General features: G+C 39.8%; 1 protein-coding gene across 2 annotated transcripts in view; it reads left to right on the forward strand.

Moving 5' to 3' along the window:
* The window catches only part of LOC126268105 (TGF-beta receptor type-1), a 197,861-nt gene that overhangs the window by 128,995 nt on the left and 42,158 nt on the right, over nucleotides 1-26,708 (forward strand). For both annotated transcript variants that reach the window (XM_049973616.1, XM_049973617.1), the window contains exon 7: nucleotides 24,999-25,171. In XM_049973616.1, the coding sequence (XP_049829573.1) occupies nucleotides 24,999-25,171 (173 nt within the window). The remainder of the gene's footprint in view (nucleotides 1-24,998; nucleotides 25,172-26,708) is intronic.

A 26,708-nucleotide genomic window follows, 5' to 3' on the forward strand; every position in this document is an offset into this window, starting at 1 on the left:
GGCCACGATGTAAAAATAGTTTCCGGTAACCTAAATTATCAGATAGGAAGAGAACAGGTATTTAAACCAATAACTATACCCCACAGCAAACATACCACAAACAGTAATAACTGAACAAGGCTCATCTTATTTGCAATGCCATGAAACATGGCTGTGGTCTCCTCATTGTTCCCACCCAAAGATTACTCACAAGGGACCATATAAATTATCAAACAGGAATATTTGTAACCTAATTGATCATGTGTTGATTGATGCAACCCACGAGCCAGATCTCATGGATGCAAGGAGCTTCAGACACTCAAATCTAGATTCAGACCACTTTTCGATATGGGCACTAAGGAACTTGAAGCAACAAACATAAAAACAATAGCTCTAAAACCACCAAACAGAGAGCAACACCAGTAAAAGATACCACAGATTCTTGAAAAGGCAGAAGAGTGCAGTAATATTGAATATCAATGGGGGAATCATAAAGAATGCAGTGAAGATGTCAACAATTGAAACACTGCAAACTGAGGCATGATGCTTAAGATTTTATGGTTGATATTAAGTATTAGATAGCATCAGAGGAAAAGAACAATGCATAGGGAAAATCTGTACAATGAAATTGTGCAAGAGAAGTGATGGAAGTTTATTAAAAAGAAAAAAGGAATGCTGAAAAGAGGTTCAGTCAACATAAAAGAAAGAGTGGTTGAAATCATAAATAAAAGAACTGGAACTTCTGTGAACCAAGAATGAGAACAGGAACATTTATGGGAGGGTATATGCTGCCCAGAAACCCCTAGTAGAAAAAACTAGCTTTATAATGGCCAAAACAGAGAAAATCGTCAGTGAGGGGAAATGACATTTTGGTAAACCCCTCAATGCCATAATGATACCAAGAGACTTCACTGACTCACAAGGAATAAATTACCTAGACAAAAATCCTTTCCCTTCAACTCTGGAAAAGGTGACAATTGCTTGGAAGAAATTTAAGAACAATAAGTTGCTAACAACAGATACCATTGCAGTGAAATGCTGAAACAAGTTGGCAGCCAGTCAGAACATATTCTGCTAAAGCTAATTGCTTCAGTATGAGATGAGGAGAAATTGCTCCAGCAGAATTATGTGCCCTATATACAAGAAAGGAGGGATATTGTAGTATGACAACCCTCAAGGAATTACTCTATTAAACTATTACGTATTCTCTGACACACTCTTCAACCATCTCCTTCCAAATGTTCAGAGGGAGACTGGCTCATATTGTTGTGGATTTCTCCCAGAGAAGTCAACTATAGATTATCTTCACCTTATGACAAATTTTATAAAGGAAAATTGAATTTGGGATCGGCTTGCATCACCTCTTCACTGTCTAAAAAGCAATATATGAAAGCATAGACGGAGAGTAACTGTATCATGTTTTGACTGAATTGGGAACTGAAAAAATCATTAAAGCTTAGTAGAATGACAATGAACAATGTGTAAAATAATATAAGAATGGGAGGAATAATGACTGACATACTAGATATAGGAGATGATGTGAGGCAAGCAGGTGCACTGGTGTGTCTCCTATTCGATGTTGCATTGGAGAAGGGTATGAGGGATGCAAACCTGATGAGCATAGGGAATGAACTTTTGTAAATTAGTGCAGGCACTCGCTTGTGTCCATGGTGTAGATGTAGTTACAAGACCTTGGAAAGCAATTGAGGAGATATTCATGGTGCTTGAGCAGGTAAATAGGAATAAGGGATTGAATGTTAACCAACAGAAAACAACATATAGGGCTGCTGGGAAAACATGTAAGGAGAGCATGCCACCCTCAATAACATTGGGTAATTATACTTTTGAGAAAGTTGAGTCAGTTAAATATCAATGATTGACAGCCACATACTCAAATGACACATCCTATGAAGTTAAACAGTGATCCATAGCTGTCAACAGACACATTCACACACATACAACCACAAAGACACCCAAATGTACACACGGTGATGACAAGACTTATTATTCATGCCTGGTTACTGAAAGCAGTTGTCTGAGCTCATGGAGTTGGGAAAGTGGTAGGGAAGGATGCCAGAAAGGGGTAACAGAAAAGAAGCAGGTCATTGGACAGATATCTCTGCACCTGCACATGAAGACAAAAAAAGTACAGAGCACAGAGCATAAAGAGATATAGGAAGAGGAAGAGGAGGGCAAATGGAGGGGGAAGAAGAGAAAGGTGAAGATCAAGAGGGAGTAAGGGAGGGGGGGGAGAGAAGGGAGAAGCATTACAAAGTGGAGGGGGAGTAGGGGTCAAGGGGTGGGGAGGGACAGAGAGAGAGAGAGAGAGAGAGAGAGAGAGAGCACCTATATATGAGGGGGTTGGGGATAATTTGTGAGAGAAGGCAGTGCACAGTATGGATGGAGAAAGAGTGATGCGGAGAGAAGAGAGAAGGAAAACAGTAAGGTGCGGCAGTAGGAACAGGTTATTGGAGGTTCAGTGCAGTGGGATTGTGAGAGTGGTGGAGGGACAGTTCCTGTCTGAATAGTTCAGAGAAACTTGTGCTTGGAGTGAATATAAAACGGCCCATGTAGTGAAGCAGCTATTGAGGTCATTTGTGTTGTGGTGCGCAGCATGTGCAGCTGGATGGTCAGCGTTTGCTTTTTGTCGTAGTTTGGCTGTAGTCGGCCCAGGTGTGAGACCTGTCCCATACACCTACCCACCATTTCCTACCACAGTCTCCAGTCACAAGCATTTCCTACTCATAAAGGCAGGGCCACATGTGGAAGCAACCATGTTATACATCAGTTACACTGCAATTATTGTTCAGCATTACACATAGGCATGACAAGTAACCAGTTGTCTACTCACATGGCCAAACTGTGGCAAACTTGAACATCCAGTTGTTGGACATGCTGTACATCACAGCACAAATGTCCTCAACAGTTGCTTCACTATGCGAGCCATTTGGATACTCTCTTCCAGCACATGTCTCTCTGAACTATCCAAATAGGGATTGTCTTTTCACCACATCCTCCACCCTCACACTCCCCCGGGCCTAAACTTCTGCTGACCTGTTCCTACTTCTTGTGCTCTTCTCTACCCCTTCTCCACTTCCATCAGGTCAAGCTACTGCTTTTAGTAACTGAGTGTCAATAACCAATCTTGCTGTGCCCGTGGGAGTGTATGTGTGCCTGTTTCATTGTGTGTGCTTCTGCTAGAAAATGAGAGTGCTCAGAAAGTAGCGTGAAAGCTGTTTTCTGTTTGTGGTCCATGCATTGATCTGCTATAAGTGAGTGGTTGCATTTCTCTTATTTTACGTGTTACACTTATAAGACCAGTGCTTACTTATGCCCTGGAAACTTGTCCATTAACATAAAATATACTGAAATGCTACATACCTTTGAGAAAAATATGTTTTGCAAAATCATTGGCTCAACGTGAAAAAGAGAAAGATGGAGTAAGAGGTATAATCTTGAGCTGTACACCGTGTATAAAGGAAATGAGCCAAAAGAAAATGAAATTAGCCAAATTGAGATGGCTGGGACAAATGGTACAGATGAGTGATAAAGGATTAGCCAAAAGAAAATTAAGTGGCAATCCAGATGGTCAACTAGGTTGAAGTCAACCAAGAACCATATAGAAAGATGGAGTCATGAAAGACCAACAGAAAATGGGCTGGAAATAAACTATGGTTTTATGTTCGTAGCCACAAACAGAACAACACTTACTGACACACCACCTGCAATACGCATTGTTTTTATTATGCCATTCAACGTAGAACATGAATAACAAGAAAGTAGGAGACAGTGCTTGATGACAAGAAAATATGTATAATTACGTGACTACAAGAAAGAGAGTCAACACTGTATCCACCAATGGGAAGTTCACTCACAGTCCAAATTTCATCACCAAAATAGGAAATGTCTCACAACATCAACAGATGCTGAGCCCCTTGAGGCAGTGGTCAGTGGTAAGCAGTATCTGCACCTGCTGACAGCTGAGCAGTTCAAAGGATGCTGGACAGGTGGTGTCCAGCGAGATTGTGGTTGAACATTGGCTGCATAATGATAGTGTAACGTGGCAGGACCGAATGGGAACGACCTGCGAACAAACAAGATGTACAAATGGGAATGGAAGGACAAGCATGACGACAGAGAACTGAGCAAGACTACAAGATCAACAACAAAGTATTAAGCTACGGGGTCACAGGAGATAACCTCATGAAACCCAAACAATGTCCACTTCCAAACGGGAAGTGAACATATGCAATGAAACACGATGTCTCTAAGTGAAATATCAGCAGACTCATCACAAATAACAGAGTGCCTCACTGTGTGAGAGGCAGCCGCTTATGGCCGTTGGACCATGTGCTCCACAGTGGCGCCCTCATGTTAGACTCGGGGCCAGGAGCGTGCACAGCCATGGCTAATGGTGTGCTGCTGTAGAGACCTTTAGTGGTCATCGAGCTCCATGCCGTTTGGCGCAGATTCGAAACCCGTGGCGCTCGGCACCATACTGACTGCTTGGCTGCTTATGTAGATGGCTCGTATCCAGGACAGGAGCTCAGCGGGAACTCTCCTGGTTGTACAGTGGTGGGCTGGTTATATGCATGCCTGGCGGAAGTTTCCAGGAGACACTTGCCTGGTACAGAAACATTTTCTTTGACCACAGTGTTGTCTGGGGTGATGCTGACACAACTATATTGTGTGGAGTTTTCTGCAAGTCTGGATGTGGAGTCTCTAGTCTTTGGCGAGAAATTGACGGTAGGCTGAATATGCTATGGTACTCTTGAATTTCCAAGAGGTACCTCTATTGCCATAGGGGATAGATCGCAAAGTCATCTCCAGGAAGCAAGGTGAGAGTGTGTTCCAAAGATGAGGTATGTGGAGTGGCACCGGAATCTGGGACCGTCAGAGTGCCGCAGAATGGCGAGGCCAGAGAGGTGTCGGCAGATATCTGCATTGTGAAGGCTGGCACCAGATGTGGCTGGGCTGGCAATGGAGGTGGTCAGGCGAGTGGTGTTGGTGGCTGGGCCTGCAGCAGAGGTGTTGGGGGAGGCGACCATTGGGAAACTGTGGTGAAGGCACAGTGGGGGTGCGGAGCAACACCCTCTTTAGGGAGGCCAGATGTAGCTACCCCTTGAATGGAAGGTGTAGTGTTGGGTGCAGCCAGAGGAGACATGTCTGGCAGCTAGTGGAGAGGTGGACTACATAGGTGCATTTCCAAATGTAGACCAGTGGATTGCGGTTGGCGCCACACAGCACAGGCACATGAGATGTTAAATGTCACATGCAGAAACACCGGGTGGTGATAGTCCTCGGTGTCCAGCTGAGTGGGTTGTGATGCCCTCCCAAAGCAGGCCAGCTATGCCAGTACCTTGAAGTGGGAGATGTGGCATTCGGAGGGCAGACAGTTGGGAGGCAGAAGAGTACAGATGTACCAAAAATTTGAACTGGAGGAGGTCCAGAGCAATGCCACCCTTGGGGAGAGTCCAGCCACAGCTGTGTCATATGGACGGGAGTGTCAGTTGTGGTGGGAAGAGGGTGACTTTCAGATGGCAGAGGGACCACAATGCTGGTGGTAGTGTGAACTTGAGGACAGTGGTGCCTCCAAGGTGTTGGGTGTCAGCAACTGGGCAGCACGGCGTGATCCAAGGCGGATGCTGGTGGGGAGACACAAGGCGTTCAGCTTGGAGCCAGCTGCCAGTGAGAGCTCTGTGAGGACTGCTGTGGGATTGGCCTCTATGTGCCTAAACAGAATGGAAAGAGATATTGCTGTGATTCGGTGCACAGTTTGAATGGCAGTGATTGAGGAGAAGGTGTAGAAAAACTGAGAAGTGTAAGGGAACACAGGAGATAGATAGGGCGATTAGTAACTGATTGGGTGCCAGTGGTCTGGGGAAGAAAAAAGTGTGCAGGGGTGAGCATGGATATGCCCATCACTATGCATTGGAGTGATGTCGTTGGTGGTGTTGGAGCTTTTTGGTGGATATTGGGATGTGTTGGTGAATATTGGAGTGCAGTTGTGAGTGTTGAGGGACAGTGGTACATAGTCGAGTGTGTTGGAGTGCAGTGGTGCACAATGGTGCACCCTGGAGCTTGGGTGCATGTTGGAGCCCAGAGGAAAACAGTGGTGTGGACCAGCATGTGTTGGAGAGTGTTAAGGGAAGCAAGTATAAAATGTGGTGCACTTTGTGTGTGATGACGTATGCTGGTGTACACTGGAGTGAGTGGAAGTAAAAAATGAACAAAGATAAACCCACAATGGAATGTGGTAAAAGTGCAAAGACAGCCACAGAAGGCAGGAGGAAAAAGGGAGGCCATAGGAGAGGTTGATAGTATGACGATGTTGATGGATAGGGTAGGACCAGTGCTTCATGAAGCTGGTGCCAGAAGGGGCGGCGGCATGGCGGTTGAGTAGCGGTTGCACAGTGGCAACATGATGGCTCTTGGTGCGTGTGGAACTGGAACCATGAGGCTGTGGTTGGTGGCAGGTAGTTACTGCTCAGGACAACTTAAAGAGCATGCTGCAAGTAGAGTCCTTTGAGGCTAAGTCAGCTTGGCTGCCCATGCAAACAGCTGGTATCCAGGATGGGTGTTTGGCGGGATCTCTGCTGACTTTATGTTGGACAGCCAGTTATAAGCATGCCTGGAAGACGAGTACACAATCAGTTTCCAAGTGGAATGTGCTTGGTGTAGGAAAATAGCTCCTGCTGTCTTGCAGATAGGCACAACAAAAAGACTCTCACAATTAAAGTTTTTGGCCATTGGCCTTTGTCAACAAGACACACACACACACACACACACACACACACACACACACACACACACACGACTGTGTGTGTAGGTGGAATGATGGCAGTTTAGTGCCAGAATGGGAACATGGAAGGCAATGGATGGGAGAGGACAGTGGCTAATGAAGGTTGAGGCCAGGAGTGTTACAGGAAAGTAGGATGTACTGCAGGGAAAGTTCCCTCCTGCACACTTCAAAGAAGTCGGTGTTGGTGGGAAGGATCCATAAGCACAGGCTGTGAAGCAGTCATTGAAATGAAGGATATTATGTTTGGCAACGTGTTCAGCAACAGGGTGGTCCACTTGTTTCTTGGCCACAGTTTGTCAGTGGTTGTCAGTGGCCATTCATGTGGACAGACAGCTTGTTCGTTGTCGTGCCTACATAGAATGCAGCACAGGTGTTGCAGCCTAGCCTGTAGAGCACATGACTGGTTTCACAGGTAGCCCTGCCTTTGCTGGGACAAGTGATGTTAGTGAACAGACTGGAATAGGTGGTAATGGGAGGATGTATGGAACAGGTCTTGCATCTAGATCTATTACAGGGGTATGAGCCAAGGAGCAAGGGTTGTGTAAGGGTGGATGAGTATATTGTGTTGGTTTGGTGGACAGTGGAATACTATTGTGGGAGAGGTGGGAAGGTTAGTGGGCAGGACATTTCTCATTTCATGGCACAATGAAAGGTAATCGAAACCCTGGCAGAGAAAGTAATTCAGTTGCTCCAGTAACGGGAAGTACTTAGTTATGAGGGAAATGCTTCTCTGTGGCCGGACAGTAGGACTTTGGGAAGTGGTGGGAGACTGGAAAGATAAGGCACGGGAGATTTGTTTTTGTACGAGGTTGGGAGGATAATTATGGTCAGTGAAGGCTTCAGTGAAGCCCTCGGTATATTTCGAGAGAGACTGCTCATCACTGCAGATGCGATGTCCATGGGTGGCTAGGCTGTACTGAAGGGACTTCTTGGTACGGAACAGGTGGCAGCTGTCAAAGTGGAGGTATTGCTGGTCAGTAGTAGGTTTGATATGGACGGAGGTACTGGTGTAGCCATCTTTGAGGTGGATGTCAACATCTAGGAAGGCTGCTTGTTGGATTGAGTGTGTTGACCATTTAAAGAGCAGTGCAGCCAGCTGATATTCTGTTAATAAATTGTAAAGTTCATTCTTCTGTTGTTTGGACAGTTCAGTGGATTCACTAGCTTTGACGTTTAATTCATTCTGATTGGGAATTAGATCTTTAGTCATCATCATTAACACTTTCAAACTCTGTCATGTCTCTTTTCTGACTGTACCATTGTCTTTTAGTCCATTGTCATACTGTATTTGATGCACACTAAACTTTGCCTTCTCTTTACTTCTTAATAAATTTACTGTCACCTGTTGCTGACTTACTACTAGAGTACAGGTTCCACACTCAATGTCAATTTTAGCTTTCATCTGTCTCAAGTATTTCATGCCCAGGAGACATGGCATTGATAGGTTTTTAACAATGAAAAAAATGCATGTTACTGAAATAGACTATCTCGATTTGAAGCTGAGTTTGAAGATTTATGCATTGTATTAGTGGACCAATTGCTCCTGAAACGGCACAACCTTGAATTGTAAGTGATAAAACTTTGCATACAGAAGATATTTGCTTAAATAAAGAAAAGATATTTATTTAGCTCCTGTATCTATGATGGCTGTTACCGGTATGTTGGCAATTGATATTCTTATGGAAGCTTGAACTTGTTCATCCCAAGCATCATCATTGTCTTTCGTCTCAGTGTCTGCTACTAGATCATCCCGTAAGATTCTCTCTTTGTCATACCTGATTGCATTAATTTTGTGTGGACTAATGGACACGGTGCCCCCATTCAAACCTGCAGCATCCCCTAGGAGGATCAAAGGTGCTGCATTTAATTTTCCACTCGGCGTTTACTTTCCTACTGGTTCATGTTTCTCAAAGTTTCTTCCGTCTCAAACTGCTGTTGGTTTTGTGCCACGAACTCGGGTGGAAATGAGTCTTGCTCTTCTGGTGTATTTGCTTGCGCATAATAAATTTGTGTATTATGCTGGCGTTTAGGCTTCAGACTTCCTGAAGGTCCCTTCGCTTGTTGCATGAAGTGTACATTCTGTGACTGAAAATTGTTTTGCTGTGGCTTGTGTGGAGTGTAACTGTCATTGAAAGATGTATGTTGGCCTCCACCTTGATTATGCCATTTATTTCCTTTCCACAAGCGATTTGAATTGTAAGACTGACTGTTTTGATAATTGCCGTTGGTCGGTTGCGTGTTTCCATATTGTTGGGACTGTGTGTTATAATGTGCGTTTCTGTACTGCTGTGGTGATGAATTATATATTGGATTGTGTCTTCTCCTGTTGTTGTACATACTTTTGTATTTTTGGAGTATGTGCTGTGTTTATTTTTGAAACCATTTTGGGGTTGGTACTGGCTGTTGCTGTGGCGTGCTTTCAATCAGCTACCGTTGTTGCTGCATGTTCTATATTGTGCTGGCTGGCTTCACTGATGTGGGTGTTGCCATCATTAACTATAGTGTCCTCGTTAATCAGATCTAAGGAGTCTAACACTGATAGGAAGGTGTCATTATCTTCCTCAGAGATGTTTACTGTCTTTTCTCTGACTGGAATCAGTAGTCTTGTTTTTAGGATCATAATAATGTCTTTGGCGGTGGTCGGCGAATCCCAGAACTTAATTTTCGCTAAATATTTCTCAAAATATCTCCTCAGGTTACCTTGCTGGCTGTTAAACACTTTGGCATTGTAAACCTCTTTCTCATATGCTGCTGCACACCAGAACTCCAGAATTTAGCTAGAAACATCTGTTCGAACTCCTTGTAACTTTTAAAAGAGTCGACTATTTCGGTTCCCCATAAAGCAGCGTCTCCTATGATAAATCCAGTAACAAACTGAATTTGCTGGCGGTCACTCCAGCTATTCAGAAAAATTCCTGAAAAATTTCAGTGGAATACTGTAGGATGAATTTCTCTTTTCTGTTGGTGAAAAGTCAGAAAAACATGATGCTTGATAACACTTTCCTTCTTTATCAAACTGACAAAAGTTGGTGGGCTGGTACTCTGAATTGTGTCTCTATAGAACTGTGGGTTTGAGCATTATCAAGTGGAGAACGGTAATGTGTCTGCTATTGTTCATCATGTGGGGGTAAATTATTCCACTTTCCTGACACGTGATGTGGAGAATTTTCAACTTGACATTGGAGCGTACGAACTTCATCAACTATCTGTTGATGCCATTCAGGTAAATTCTGAGCTAACATTCAAATTATCTGACCTAATTCTGACATGACTATGTCTCCTGTTTTTCCAGCGGCTGCCAGCATTTCAGAGGTTACAATTTTGACAACTTCCGTGAGTTCTTTCTTGACCTTCTTTTCTATGAGTCCATCTTTGTTTTTAATCCACTCCTGGTAGCTGTCGGACAATGCTTCGGCACGTGCCTTGACAGTATTCTTTACTTGATCCTCTTTATTGAGAATCTCAATCTGTTGTGAGAGATCATCAACAAAATTCTTGATTGTGTCTACTGCGGTTTTAACTCCCTTCACCTCATCAGAGATTACATTATAATCTTCTTTTAATGTCACAGCTTGTTGATGGTATTCCATCACTTTTCAATTTATCTCTCCCTTGGCTGCTTCGATTTTGGCATCTAACCATTTGGATATGTTGTCTATTTTCAACTCTACTTGTGTGTGTCAATTTCTAACCTCATGGCCTTGATCTGACTACTGATTTGGTTTTGTGAATTACCCAACTGGGTATTTAAATCAGCTGTTATGTCTGCTTTTAGTTCAGTTTTTACCAAGTTTAACCTTGAATTTAGGTCATTTATTGCTGTTTGCAGGTCTGCTTTTAGTGAATTTATGTCTTTTTACAGAATTTATACCTGTCTTGACTGAAATTATGTCTTTTTACAGAATTTATACCTGTCTTGACTGAAATTATGTTGGTTTTGATAGATTCTACATTGTTATCAAGGTCAGTTCATAAGCCTGTTTTTACTGATTCTCTCTTTTCATTAAGATTTGCGAGGACCTGGTCTTTATTACGCCATCTTTTGGCCTTCTCATTTTCTCCACAGGCCTTTTTATCCATTTTTTACTGCTTTACACTTTCCCTTCTTTGCGTTTCCCCCTGTCTTTGATTTTTTAACTTGCTTTCCATTATTGATTTGATCATTGCAGCCACCAGGTTCTTTTCTTCTTTTCTTTTTTCTTTCTTTCTTTTTTTTTTTTTTCCAAGAACGGGAATAGTTTTCACACTAGGACCGGCTTCTAAAACTTCAGTTGCATCTGCTTCTGCCTCCACATGTGTACCCAGGGTGATGGTCGTCATTATCTGCTTTTGTCTGTGTCTGCTGTTTACCATCAGCCGTGTGTGCAAATTATTTGTCAAATGTCAAGATGCTACAGATATTATTTGTCACTGCCATCAGTCATTTATGTGTGACGTAGTGCTATGGCTTGCTGGGACCTGAGATAATTTTAACTGCGTGTAACAATTGATGTTCACATGCGTCAAGAAGGCAAGATGGTTCCTATTTATTACAAGCAAATGAAATGACACACATTTTACCACTTATGACCGTAACTATCTGCCATATTGTCAAATTTTTGCACTGCACTGGCAACAATAGTTCACTTTCACTGAATTTAACTGCTGAAGATTTGACAATGGAAAAAATGAAATAAAGCAGTTTCAAGGCGGGAAAAGACAGGGTTAAGTTTTGATCAACTTGAAAGATGCTACGTCACTATGAAAGCTTGGCTATTGCCTATGGAAATTTCACTTACTTTTTGCTGTCTTGATAGCTGTAAGGCTGGATACTCGCATGAATTGTATTCACATGAAAAAATGAAACAGCTATTAGAACAAGCACTCAAATTTTTTTAAACACATTCATGAAAACAATGATTTGTGTAACTTGGCAACAGAATCAGTGTGTGATTGTATTGTCTTATCATAACAAATCACTGTAATGATTATTTCACCTGACATTCTTTGGGCATAGAGCAGCAGATAAATTTATTTGAGATTGGTAGGAAGCAACATTATCATTTCTGCATGTTTTCATGGCCACGATGCAGTCATACCCAGATTGACACTAAGGGACCAAAAGATTTACTGACTTTAAAATAAATACAACACTACACAATTAAAAAAAAGATTGATTCAGAAATGATAGGTAAATGATGATGTCCCTCCTACCTCAATGTTGCATTCGGTCCATCAGCGTGATTGTGAGTTCTGGAGATAAACTGATGCAAAATGATTAACATTCAAGTAAGGAGGAGATGGAGTTACTTAAGGATGATGATGATGATGATGATGATGATGATGATGATGATGTCCCATACCCTGAGGAGCGTAGGGGACGATGCGGGAGACCCACACCGCTGTACTAGGCAAGGTCATAGTGGAGGTGGTTTGCCATTGCCTTCCTCCGACCATAATGGGGATGAATGTTGATGATGAAGACGACACAACACCCAATCATCTCAAGGCCGGAAAAATTCCTGACCCCGCCAGGAATCGAACCGGGACCCCGTGCGCGGGAAGCGAGAACGCTACCGCAAGACCACAAGCTGCAGACCTTAAGGATAATTTGTCTAAATAAGCACACTTGATATAAAACACAAGTTTTTTAATACTACGTACCTTTTTACATTAGTTACAATAGCTGATGCATATTAACAAAAGCTTGGCACTTAACAGGCAATACTTGAGATTAATGTCCTCTTGATGGTGCCTGCTCATAATTAAGTACATAAACGTATATGTTCTCTGATTGAGAAGACAATTAGCACATTTACGGAATATTTTCCACAAATTATAAAATTCAGACTCCGGAACACAGCAAGTCTGTGTCTGCCTTTCATGGAAAAGATACAGTAAAAAAAAATGAAGCACTCAAGGCCTCATTTGTCTTGAAACAACAGAATTCTTTTTATATCATTAATCAATATGTGTACATACAGATTTGCAGCTGCTGCACAGGAGCAGCAAAGATAGAGAATAATAGATTCTGTCGCTGCTATGCGACGGTTCATTTCTTTTACATTGCAATTGTTTGACAACTTCAGGCCATCAGGTGTTAACTATTGAGGTGTATACTAATGTTTGTGAGGCAAAAATTGCCAACATTGCAATATGCATAATAATCATATCATTGGAAGACATGTTTTGCACTGTGGGCCCCAAAGAACAAAAGGGTAATTAAGTTTGTTGGCATGAAATTAATCAAGTGACTGGTCTGAGTTTAGTATAAAATTATTTGTAATCAAAATTAAGGTATTAATTTTATTTCTCTTCCTTCATTTGTGGCAAGGACTGGTCTGGACTGTTGCTATGGCCTCACCACGCATGATGTCTGTGCTTATATAAATCACTACTTTTCAAAATGAGAAAAGGCAATCATGTATCTACTGCTTATTTATGGGTGGTGTATTCACACATGTTACATCTCAAACTTTGGCACTATCTATTGAGCCAGCTATTTCCCTTTTTATTGTTTAGATTGCTGTTTATGAGTGGTTGCCTGACACAGGCGTATGGAAAGACAAAGAAAAAAAGAAATGCTTTGATCATGGTGATGGAAACTAATGTCTATGAGCAAACACAAGATAGAAACAATTCAGTTTCAGTAGTAAAAGCAAACTGTAATTTCTTGCTGTCATTTGTTACCTGAAACTGTCATCAAATTGGCTACATGAGCTGCTTTGTTACCAACTGATGAGCTGTCCTTTTTGGCCTCTTGGTTGCAAATCTTAGGCCACACAGCCAGATTCCATGTTGTTGTTGTCTTCAGTCCTGAGACTGGTTTGATGCAGCTCTCCATGCTACTCTATCCTGTGCAAGCTGCTTCATCTCCCAGTACCTACTGCAACCTACATCCTTCTGAATCTGCTTAGTGTACTCATCTCTCGGTCTCCCTCTACGATTTTTACCCTCCACGCTGCCCTCCAATGCTAAATTTGTGATCCCTTGATGCCTCAAAACATGTCCTACCAACCGATCCCTTCTTCTAGTCAAGTTGTGCCACAAACTTCTCTTCTCCCCAATCCTATTCAATACCTCCTCATTAGTTACGTGATCTATCCACCTTATCTTCAGTATTCTTCTGTAGCACCACATTTCGAAAGCTTCTATCCTCTTCTTGTCCAAACTAGTTATTGTCCATGTTTCACTTCCATACATGGCTACACTCCAAACAAATACTTTCAGAAACGACTTCCTGATACATAAATCTATATTCGATGTTAACAAATTTCTCTTCTTCAGAAACGCTTTCCTTGCCATTGCCAGTCTACATTTTATATCCTCTCTACTTCGACCATCATCAGTTATTTTACTTCCTAAATGGCAAAACTCCTTTACTACTTTAAGTGTCTCATTTCCTAATCTAATTCCCTCAGCATCACCCGATTTAATTTGACTACATTCCATTATCCTCATTTTGCTTTTGTTAATGTTCATCTTATATCCTCCTTTCAAGACACTGTCCATTCCGTTCAAGTGCTCTTCCAAGTCCTTTGCCGTCTCTGACAGAATTACAATGTCATCGGCGAACCTCAAAGTTTTTACTTCGTCTCCATGAATTTTAATACCTACTCCAAATTTTTCTTTTGTTTCCTTTACTGCTTGCTCAATATACAGATTGAATAACATCGGGGAGAGGCTACAACCCTGTCTCACTCCTTTCCCAACCACTGCTTCCCTTTCATGCCCCTCGACTCTTATTACTGCCATCTGGTTTCTGTACAAATTATAAATAGCCTTTCGCTCCCTGTATTTTACCCCTGCCATCTTTAGAATTTGAAAAAGAGTATTCCAGTCAACATTGTCAAAAGCTTTCTCTAAGTCTACAAATGCTAGAAACGTAGGTTTGCCTTTTCTTAATCTTTCTTCTAAGATAAGTCGTAAGGTCAGTATTGCCTCACGTGTTCCAACATTTCGACGGAATCCAAAGTGATCCTCCCTGAGGTCTGCATCTACCAGTTTTTCCATTCGTCTGTAAAGAATTCGCGTTAGTATTTTGCAGCCGTGGCTTATTAAACTGATAGTTCGGTAATTTTCACATCTGTCAGCACCTGCTTTCTTTGGGATTGGAATTATTATATTCTTCTTGAAGTCTGAGGGTATTTCGCCTGTCTCATACATCTTGCTCACCAGCTGGTAGAGTTTTGTCATGACTGGCTCTCCCAAGGCCGTCAGTAGTTCTAATGGAATGTTGTCTACTCCGGGGGCCTTGTTTCGACTCAGGTCTTTCAGTGCTCTGTCAAACTCTTCACGCAGTATCGTATCTCCCATTTCGTCTTCATCTACATCCTCTTCTATTTCCATAATATTGTCCTCAAGTACATCGGCCTTGTATAAACCTTCTAGATACTCCTTCCACCTTTCTGCCTTCCCTTCTTTGCTTAGAACTGGGTTTCCATCTGAGCTCTTGATATTCATACACGTGGTTCTCTTCTCTCCAAAGGTCTCTTTAATTTTCCTGTAGGCAGTATCTATCTTACCCCTAGTGAGATAAGCTTCTACATCCTTACATTTGTCCTCTAGCCATCCCTGTTTAGCCATTTTGCACTTCCTGTCAATCTCATTTTTGAGACGTTTGTATTCCTTTTTGCCTGCTTCATTTACTGCATTTTTATATTTTCTCCTTTCATCAATTAAATTCAATATTTCTTCTGTTACCCAAGGATTTCTAGCAGCCCTCGTCTTTGTACCTACTTTATCCTCTGCTGCCTTCACTACTACATCCCTCAGAGCTACCCATTCTTCTTCTACTGTATTTCTTTGCCCTATTCGTGTCAATTGTTCCCTTATGCTCTCTCAGATTCCATATGAAAACAAAATGATACGAGGAAAAATAACAGCAGATAAAAAAGTTGACATGATGATAAAAATTACGCAGCAAAGCATTAGAAATAAAAAAAAATTACATTTAAACCAATTAATTGAATAAAAACAACAGTCAGACTCTTTTGATTAGATTTAAAAATATAAAAAAATTGCTACATTTGACGAGATTTGTACCTGTGACTTTCTATATATGAAATTTATATGCTAATTATTGTGCTATGCCGCAATTCTGGGTTATGTGATCATGTTTATAACTATAGTACCCCAGTCACAGTGATAAATCTCAGCCTTCAAAAATTCTGCTTCATGTAGTGTTGTGCAAAGCTTATCTATTGTCAGCCAATCCGTGGATATGTGACACTGAATTGCTTCTTGTGCGGGAGTAAGCCTCTCCTGCAGTGTTTGGTTAGTGCTGTATATGAAGTGTGTGTATTTCATTAGCATCATTGTGTGTTTTGTTTTTAGCATGGGTATCATGTATGAAATAAAAGTGCCAGACCCATGATTCAGATACAGGCTCATCAAGAAAGAAAGTGTAACAAGGATTGGAAGTGAACTAACATATTGTTGTCGCAGTTTGGCATTTTCAAATGGTTCGGGCATCACATAGAGTGCTCTTATTGGAGGAAACCAGCTGCAACATGTGAAGTGTCAGTTACCAAGTAATTTTAACCAAACTATAGGTGATCCAGTGGTTGGAGTTCAATTCCTGCCCACTGATATAAGCTCAGCAGAGAAAATGTTAGTCACTCTCATTAAAGAGGACAATGATCACTTTGGAGTGCTGTAGATTGTGTAGAACTGGTACCGGGTAGCCATATGGCTCTCCCCTGTTGACCTAAATCATGACACTGAAGTGGTGTGTGTATGCCTGATGACTGTTTGGAATCATGCTGCAAGGTAGGTTGATGTGGATACAGGACATGACATTGCATGACATGCCCATGACAACATTGTGTAGGGAGTTGAAGAAAAAAAAAGTGTACCATGCACATCCATGTGACATTCCATAATTACAGTCATCATAAAGGGACTATAGATGAGTGTTATGCCTGTCAGTGATCGCTTTGAAACAAGACAGGATTTGCTGCTGTTAGTGGAAGTCCATCTCAACCATTTTCCGAGTGAACATTGTGAAAGACACTTTACACAGTCAACATTTGGAATCTCAAAAGACCATTCGTCCCACAGGAACAAGTAAAACAGCACAACTTCAGTGTACCAAACAGCACAGAAAGACAGTAAGTGATGTGACTTAACAGGTCCCAATTTTGCCCCATTTCAAATTATGCAAGACATTGAGTGTACTAACGGCCCATAATACACTTAATTTGTAGTTTCTGGAGACTGCAGTTCAGGCCGAAGGTGGTTTTGTTATTTTTTTGGAGGACTGTTTTTTGTACCATGACTTGAATCATTCATTCAGGATTCTGTGAACATGAACCACATCTTTATAATAAGAGTGGCACACTGGTCAGCACACTGGACTCACATTCAGCAGGATGATGATTCAAATCACCATGTCGCCATCCAGATTTAGGTTTTCCATGATATCCTACGTTGCTCCAGGGGAATGCTGGGATGGTTTCTTTGAAAAGGGCCAATTTCCTTACCCAATTCTTTCTCTGTATCTAATGACATTGCTCTCGGTGGGATGTTAATCTCTAATCGTTCTTCCTTCATTTGTCTCACTAAATCACTCGATCTTACTCCCATAGAAAGTGCTTGAGACTATGTGGAACAACAGATGAAATGTAGCAGTCAACATCCCTACAGTATGGTAGGTCCATGGGATTTAATCATTAATGATTTGCTGCAGATGGATATGGCATACTTGGAGCAACTTGTGGACCCTCTTCTTCACTACTCTTCTTTGTCCTTTTCAATTTTGAACTTTAACAGCATATCTAATGGCCTTGCAAGCAATGAGATGTTAAATCCAAATATGTCTTCCTTTCTTCCAGAAGACAAGGAATAGTGCGACAATGTAAGTGCTGTTGTCTGAAGTCTGCTGATCATGCAAATGAATGGAATGAGTGAAGTTCTGTACAATATAAATGTGTGGAATTTGAGCCTGTATTTACATAAACAGGTTTAATCACCAAAAAAATCTCATTACACACGAGCAAAAATTCAGACAAAATTCTATGTGGATTGTTTCAACACATCATGTGCACATGTACAGAGCAATTACAATTTTACTTTATAAAAGTATCAGGCATAAAACAGAGCTAATTATGCAGATGTTGGTGCAAAGTTATTGTGGCTATAGGATATATGCATGTCTCTCTTTCATGAGAAATCCATTAACAGGATGCAATGTAGTATGTTAGTTAAGTTATTAAGGGAGTACATATCAATAAGTAGGATCTTAAGTTACTTGAAAATCTGTACTTGAACCAGAGAACTCAGATCAATGGCACAGGTAACTGTAGAATCAATTAGAATAGCCAGCTGACCTTGGCCAGATGGGCTGGGATAAGTTCCAGCACAGGCAACCTCAAAGTGGACGACAGCTGCCTATTGAATGGAACCATGGAACAGTGATATAGTGCACACTATTGTGTGACAGGCACCACCAATAATGTTATTGATTGAGGTAGAACCATCAGGAGACAAGAGTTTCACATAGCTGGCTCTCAAAGGCAGCCCTAGACAAATGACAAGGTGGTGGCAAGGCTACCATCATCCTAAGTGCTTAGTTCTTCATGCTGGAGCTATCCCCGTGAGAGTGCCCAACACACACACACACACACACACACACACACACACACACACACACACACACACACACACAGTGTTTCATAAGCACACTACTAACACACACATGGCCACTGTCATGTCCAGACACTGTGGCCACACTGCAGTGAGTAGCTGTCTCAGCTGTGGTGAGTAGTGTAGGTACTGAAGAGGTGTGTGATGGAGAGAGGGAGGGATGGCAGGTCGTGGAGTGTACCTACCTGAATGGTCTTGTGTAAATCAAGAAATTCAATCCGCAAACAGAAAACTAAAAAAAATAAATAATGAAAGGCTTCCATAACACTTGTTTTGTTAATACTCCTAGTAACAAGGAGCTATATACAGCATGTGAACAACACCTAAATGCAACTGGTAAAGATCTAACTGCCACAAGGATTTATGAATCAGTGGAAACAAACAGGTAAGTGTACAAAACAGCAATAGAACTAAAATGGAAGGATACTGCAGTCTCAGATAAGGAATCAGTGAGAATTGTTACTGACACAACTCCAGCACAAATAACATCAGAATCCTGAAAAGTGAATTCTGTATGTGGGGAGAGGACAATTACTCAAGAAATAAATATACCCAAGAGATCAGTGCAAAAGTTAGAAGAAGCAGCAAATGATGTGGCAGGAATTAAGACACCACATAAGAAGAAAGAACTACTTGCAAAAAGAAGAACCGCAACTCAAGCTCAAGGAATGAGAATACCAACAGGTGGAATACGGAAGTCAGCCCGAAGAAAGAAACCACAACCAAGGGACCAGTATTTTTGGTTGGATCAGCAGTGGTTTCACAGAAGAAAGCAGTTAACAAAGTGAGTCATCAAGTGGATGAACAGGTATGTGACTATCATAACACAGATGATCACAGTGCAACAATATTAAAGACAGTAACTGAACCTACAACTTCAAGTATAGAGTCCAATTGCACTCAGAGGAATACAGACAGAGACAAACTACTTGCTTTTCTACAAGTTACCACCCGTTTCATTAGAAATAAGATATTAGAAATAGAACATTTATGTAACACTGAGCATGTAGATGTTATTTGTGTACCTGAGCGCTGGTTAACCCAAGAACAAGTTAATAGGTTTGTTCCCCAAGGGTAGTTGCGATAGACATGATATGTAGAAAACAGAGAAAGAATGGTGGTGCTGGAATTTTTGTCAAAGAAAGAATAAAGTTTTCCAGAATTGATGTATCTATGTACTCCTCACAACTAGATGGGGAGTTTAGTAGTGTAAAACTAACGAATGAAAATATAGTGGTAGTCAGTCTTATGTGGGTCGTCAGATGGTGATGTAAATTTGTTTAATGAAAAATGTGAATTAATAGTTGAAAAGATATTGAAGAGTAAAATAAGAATTGCTATATGTGGTGATTTCGACATAGAAATAGTAAACATACAGAGGCCAGTTGCTAGGACATTTTTGAATATGCTAAGATCATTAGATATTGTACAAATAACCATGCCACACGTAAGAATGCCTGCGTAGACAATCTGGAAAAAGGGAAGCTAAAATTACCTTTGATAACTTCTTTAAAAAGATCACAGATTTGTTGTTTTCTTATTCACCAGTAAAAAAAAAATGATAAACCAATTGAAATGAAAAAGAAAAGTCTGAACTGGTTTACAAAAGAGCTAGCAGAAATAAGGAAACGTGCATATGCTGTACCAGATGCATAAGCAAGCCGCTAATCAAGGAGCAGTACAGAGTGTGAACATTCATAGGTCATATCTGAAATGCAAAAAATACTATAAAGCTTAACTACTTCTGACAAAAAAGCAAGTAGTGGAGAACTATATAGAAAGGGCTCCCAATAAATTCAAGGCAGCATGGCAGATAATAAAACAAGAGAATACACCAAAATGTACAGAAACAACTCTGATTGCACCCAAGGAATTAAATCAATACTTTTTAAACTCAGTTAAAGAAATAAGTAACAGTATCAAAGTAACAAATTCATCTGCAATGAACCTTGTTGGACCACCACTGCCCGTTAACCTCGTATTTCAATGGAGGGCTGTCACACCTGCTGATGTTTTGCTGTATCCAAATTATCAGGTTCTAAAAGTATGAACTGTTATTGGTTATCAAATAACATAATTAAAAAGACAATACACTTAATTGCCAAACCATTAGCTTTTATTTCTAATAATGCGTAGAATTTGGAGTTTTTCTAGATGCAATTAAGGTATCAAAAGCTGTCCCAGTTTTTAAAAAAAGGGCAAACATCTTCCCCAAAGCTACAGACCAGTCTCCATTGGTCCAATATTCTCAAAGGTATTTGAGGCACTGATACACACACAAATAAGCAGCTTCTTCGAAAGAACACAATATCCTATGTAGCAATCAGTTTGGTTTTCACAAAAGGGAAAACACAACAGGGGCCATCTTGGAAATCATTGACCAATCCTTAACAGCACTGTCATCCTCTATTTTCCAGACTCGGAATATTCACGATTATAAACTTATACATCTGTGTGTCTGTACTCTATATTAAAAATAATATTCCAGAATTTATTACCAGAGGGGAAATACATGAACACAACACCAGGGCTAAGGGTAATTTAGACATACCACACCACAGACTAGCAAGAACAGGAAACTCCCACAAAGTTAACCTACTCAAAATGTACAATAAGCTGACAATTCATGTTCAGTCTATGGATATAATATTTTTTTAAAAAAATTAATTGGTGCAGTTGGCTGTCAGATCATCCATTCTATGACATTAAAGAATTCTTTGAGATGCCTGCAAGGATATTGGCATTTAAAAGTTGTCTGTAGTTAAACACATTATTGTGTGCTGTGGTTAATGGTGTGTAATTAAATAGTGTATACAATAAACAATACAATAGTGTATTATATTTGATTATAGTATAGCTTACTGCATTAACTTTTAGAAGCTATCCTAGTGTAATTTGGTACACTGCCATACTTGAAATGTATTCTGTAATGTACTGACACTTGTTTATTTTATTGTTCTGTAAGTACTGGTACATCCTGTATGACGAAGCCAATATCATTGCAAAATGATCCATGGTTAATAAAATTCTTGATTCTTGATTTGTAGTTGGCAGATGGTATGGGTGTTATCAGTTTTTATACTGTAATATTAATAGTTGCATAACAGTTTCTGGACGCCATTGTGTTCCTTGAAGTGCTAAAATATTAGTGCTATTATCAGTTAACAATCTTCTTAGATACTCACATTCACCTTTGCAAAGTGTTTCTACATTGATTTGCAAGACATTTGATTTAGGGGGACAATTACTTGTTAACTGAAATTTAAAAGTGCCATCTTTGTGATTTTTATTTTGTTTTTGCTGCTGCTGTTGCTGGTGGTGGTGGTGGTGGTGGTGGTGGTGGTGGTGGTGGTGGTGGTGGTGGTGGTAAAGACCATGTGAGATCACTGATCCAGCATGGTCGTTGTTGTGTAGACTTTTTGTTGTCCTATTCCTTAAGAACGATGACTGGGTTGCGGCATCTTTGATGCTGTCTACGTATCGCACCCCAGTACACTTACTTTAAGACATACAAGCATCAAAAACATGAGTTCCATGCAACTGGTGCTTGTAGGTAGCTCTATGCAAATGGCAAACCAGTAGTGCAGCTACAGTCATCCTCAGAGTGCAATTCTGAGCCACCACAATGAGCATACTTTAGTGACTGCGTCCTTGGTCAGAAAAGACTGCCCTATTTATGGACCACATGCCTGTCCCAGTTGTAATATGGTGAGCTTTCGTTGGTGGCATCAGCACAGCTGCATATTGCAGATGCAATTGTCTACAGCTGCAGCTGCTGATTGGTACAGTTTGGTGGTGTGCAATCATGGACACTGAGGGTGCTCTACAGCATTATCCCACAGAGTCCAGAGCCATAGACAAATTTAAAAACATTCAATTATATTACACTTGCTCTTCACTATTTTTGTTAGGGAACATAATACCTGTGAGTGAGTTTAGTAGCTTTCAGAACTAATTTGTCATTAGAGGTAGGATAATATAAATATTTTTATTTGTTTCATATTCCATATTAGTGTATTGTTTATAATGCCTATTCTAAGGTCTATAATGTTTTACATTTTACTTTGCAGTGGATGTTTTAATTCATTTGTTTTCTTTTATTAGAAGCTTTTAAATGTCATCAGAAAGACAGTTATGACAATGTCATCAAGTGCCCTAAAATCTCATAGCAACATTTCAGAAAATACTGACACATACTGAAGTGGGTGTGCAAGTGAATGAAGTTTTAGAATGAGTTATTTGCTTGTTCCATGGATCATTATTGCAATGTAATGCTATGATGTGGAAAGTATGAGTTAGTTTGCAGTTATCACACACTTTTGCAATGAAAAAATTGCTGACATGATTATCTTCCAGATCTTCCCCGTCATTGGGTAACCAATTAAAGATTTTTGTGCCTGAATAATTAATTCCTCTCTGCCACCCTAAAGCTGAGTGATGTATTCTATAAACTTCTTCTAGGCTCAGATTTACGGATGCTATTGGTGTGTTTTTAATTTCAATTAACTATTGCTGACAAATTTCATAAGGGAGTAAATGAACTGTGAGATTGTTGTCAACATGCTTAATTGTTTCAAGAACTATGTGCAAGGCATTCTACAATGGGCACCACAAGTAATTTAAAAATTATCAAACATATAAACTTTAGAAGATGTATAACAGGTGGCTTCCACTTCAGGTTCTTATCAGTATAAACACCTGAGAATTTAGAATATTCTGTTTTATTTGTTGATTTGTCTTGCATTATTTCTAATAGTGTAGTCAGGTCTTGTGCAGTACAGAATGCATATACTGTGTTATCTAAATTAACTGACAGTTTATTTGTAGAGCAATAATTCTTAATTTAAAAAAAGAAAAAATGAAGAAAGAAAAAGAATATGTATATAAGTGTTGAAGTTTCCCATTAGACCAGTAAACCCCCAATTGTTAAAGAACCAGATTTGATGTATAAAACAGCTTTACAAATGGGTTAACATTTTTGATGTTAAGCATGTAAGCAAGAGAGAGTTTAGAAAAGGTTTGAAATTATGTTCAAAGTTAACTGGAAGTGACAAAATGCGTTCATTACTGAACACTGTATGAGTATATTCAAACTGTGTGTTGTATGATGATATAATTTTGCAGGTACATTCAGTGCTATATGTGGATGCTATCTGCAAAATGTATTGCAAATATAGTTATTAATAAAGAAAGAAAAAATTAAAATATCATGTGTGATGCAGCAGTTTTACTGTAGGATCATTTGAAAATATAGAAACCAATAATCTCTCTTCCTTTCATCATTTTGTGTAAAAGTTTCATAAAGGTTTGAAATTATGTGAAAAGTTTATTGCAACTCACTAAGTACTCTCATTCTCAAATACTGCATGAATTTAGTAAGGGTATTTGCACATGGAGAGTTACATTACCTCAAGACATATACACAGTTTATAATTGTAATACTCATCTTACAGTGGTGAATCTTCCGCATAAAATTGTACCTCTTAATGAGTAAATTATGTCATCGTTTTAAATTTTAAAATTTATACAAAGATTCCAAGACTTACCAAGTGGGAAAGCGCCGGTAGACAGGCACAATAAAATAACACACAAACACACACACAAAATTACGAGCTTTCGCAACCGCCGGTTGTGAAAGCTTGTAATTTTGTGTGTGTGTTTGTGTGTTATTTTATTGTGCCTGTCTACCGGCACTTTCCCGCTTGGTAAGTCTTGGAATCTTTGTTTTTAATTTATTTATCCCATGTGGAAATTTCTTTCTCTCTCAAATTTTTGTTTCCCTTGGAAGCCATTAGATAGGCAGCCTGCAAGTGGGTCCACATTCTGTGTCCCAGGATATTTGCTTGGTATTATAGACAATAATACTTGCAGTGTCAGTAGAGAGAACTATTTCTGCCTCTGGGATATATGATGGTAGATCATTTGTGTAACAATAAGAATATCAATCCATGTGATATATCTGTAATGATTACTCCCCACATTAAAGATACTGTTTCATTGTTTTCATTCTGCATTCACTTAATTGTGTACGATGAATAGTAAAAGATATCTGATTCCAGAATATTTTGATTTCTGTAGGAGAATTTGGTTTCTCCCGGAGAATTCCAGTTGGCAACATTTTGTCTTTAAACTTTGTAGAACACAGAGTTCGGAAAACAATTATGTTAGTGAGACTGTGGTGCTGTTGAACAGCATACAGCAATAAATACGGTGTAAATATTAATAATCAAAGAAACAAAATTATCTGTGATTTTGAACCATGAATTGTATTGAATTAGGACAGCAATATCATGATATTTGTGACAGTTTTGTTTATGAAACTTTTCAAATTCACTTCCATCTTTCTTAATGTCTCCTATTTAGTTTTTCACTGTCAGTAATGATACGATTTCATTTAAATGTTGTAACGCAGTTCTGTCTGTGTTGTAAGTAACTTCCATTACAGTTATTAAATATTACTGACTTTCCCATCATTCATTGGGGTGTATGTTTTGTAATTAAATAAACAAATTAATAATATTTTTAGAGGCTTATTGCATTGTTAAGCACATACATGAACAAATGTAAATTAGAAGGATTTTTGTCATTTTAGGGAAACCTGCTATAGCACATCGAGATCTCAAAACTAAAAATATCCTAGTAAAATCCAATGGAACTTGTGCTATAGGAGACTTAGGTCTCGCTGTTAGACATGATGTTGCCACAGATACTGTGGATATACCCCTTAACAACCGTGTTGGCACGAAACGCTACATGGCACCTGAGGTGAGTCATTCTGCTATATGTTCCTTTATTTATTAGTATTTTTACTTCACTTCAACATCTATAGAGCAAGCTGATGGAAAACAAGTGAAAGTGATTGTTCACATTGTTTGTTTGTGTGTGTGTGTGTGTGTGTGTGTGTGTGTGTGTGTGTGTGTGTGTGTGTGTGTGTGTGTGAATACACCCTAATTATAGAGATGTCCTTATAATCTTTATGTTGTAATGGTGGATTATATTCACAACTTTCACGCGGAAACTTTTGAAATGACAAGATCACATCGTGAATCAGAAAATATCTGTATATGCATATCTGTGGGTTTAAACTTCATCCATTGTAAATAAAATTAGGCTTCAGATCCTCTCCAATTATGTATAGCTGTTAGGAAAACTGTTTACTTCTAGTTTATTTTTTTGCAGTCTTAGGCAGTTTTTGCTGATGTTTGTTGTATCTGCATTAGGCCTTTTTGTGCCAATTATTTCTTCTGTTAATGCTGGATATATCCTCAGAGATTTTAAAAACTTTTTTAGTTGGCTTTCAAAATCAGTCAAACTCAACAAACTAAACCACTTGTAAGTAACTGCACAACAGCTGGAGAGTGATGTCATCTGTTGTATGTTATGGAGCTTGTACCGCAGAAAAGTTGGTGCTGTTCACTTTTTTTTAGCACTAAGGTCCGCAATTTATCTGAGATCTAATGACATTGCTACCAGACCATTGCACTGTTACATAGAAATAGTTCAGCTTGCTGAGGTTGTTTGCTTTTGAAAAGCACTAATGAAGTCTTTAGAGTCTTTGAGGATCTCTCCAGCATTACAAAGTGCAACATTACCACAGAAACATGCCTTAGACCACAGCCTATTGCCCATACAAGTAAAATTATCAGTACTGTAAAGACTTGCCAGGGAAGCTTACATTTTATAATTAGAAATAACTGGTTTAATCCTCACTGTTAAAAAAGTGTTGTGAATTTGACAGTTTTAAATATTTTAATGAGCTGTTGTTTATCCACTGGCCATAAAGAGATCTTAAACATTACAAAAAAGAAATATATGGATAATATAAATGGTGCCCCACTGAATTGTTGATGACACTGAAGAATCGTCTACTTAAATCTTGCTAAAGTTACATTGTATATTAAAAACAAAGATTCCAAGACTTACCAAGCGGGAAAGCACCGGCAGACAGGCACAATGAACAAAACACACAAACACACACACAGAATTACTAGCTTTTGCAGCTGATGGTTGCTTCTTCAGGAAAGAGGGAAGGAGAGGGAAAGACGAAAGGATGTGGGTTTTAAGGGAGAGGGTAAGGAGTCATTCCAATCCCGGGAGCGGAAAGACTTCCCTTAGGGGGGAAAAAGGACAGGTGTACACTCGCGCACACACACACATATCCACCCACACATTCACAGACACAAGCAGACATATTGTTGTAGATATGGAACAGATGTGAACTGTCCCCTCCATAATTCTTGTACAGAGAACTACAAAATCTAACTATTACTAATAATGTGGGATTCATATGGAGAATTTAAAC

The sequence above is a fragment of the Schistocerca gregaria genome, chromosome 4, assembly GCF_023897955.1.
Source record: "Schistocerca gregaria isolate iqSchGreg1 chromosome 4, iqSchGreg1.2, whole genome shotgun sequence".
Lineage (NCBI taxonomy): Eukaryota > Metazoa > Arthropoda > Insecta > Orthoptera > Acrididae > Schistocerca > Schistocerca gregaria.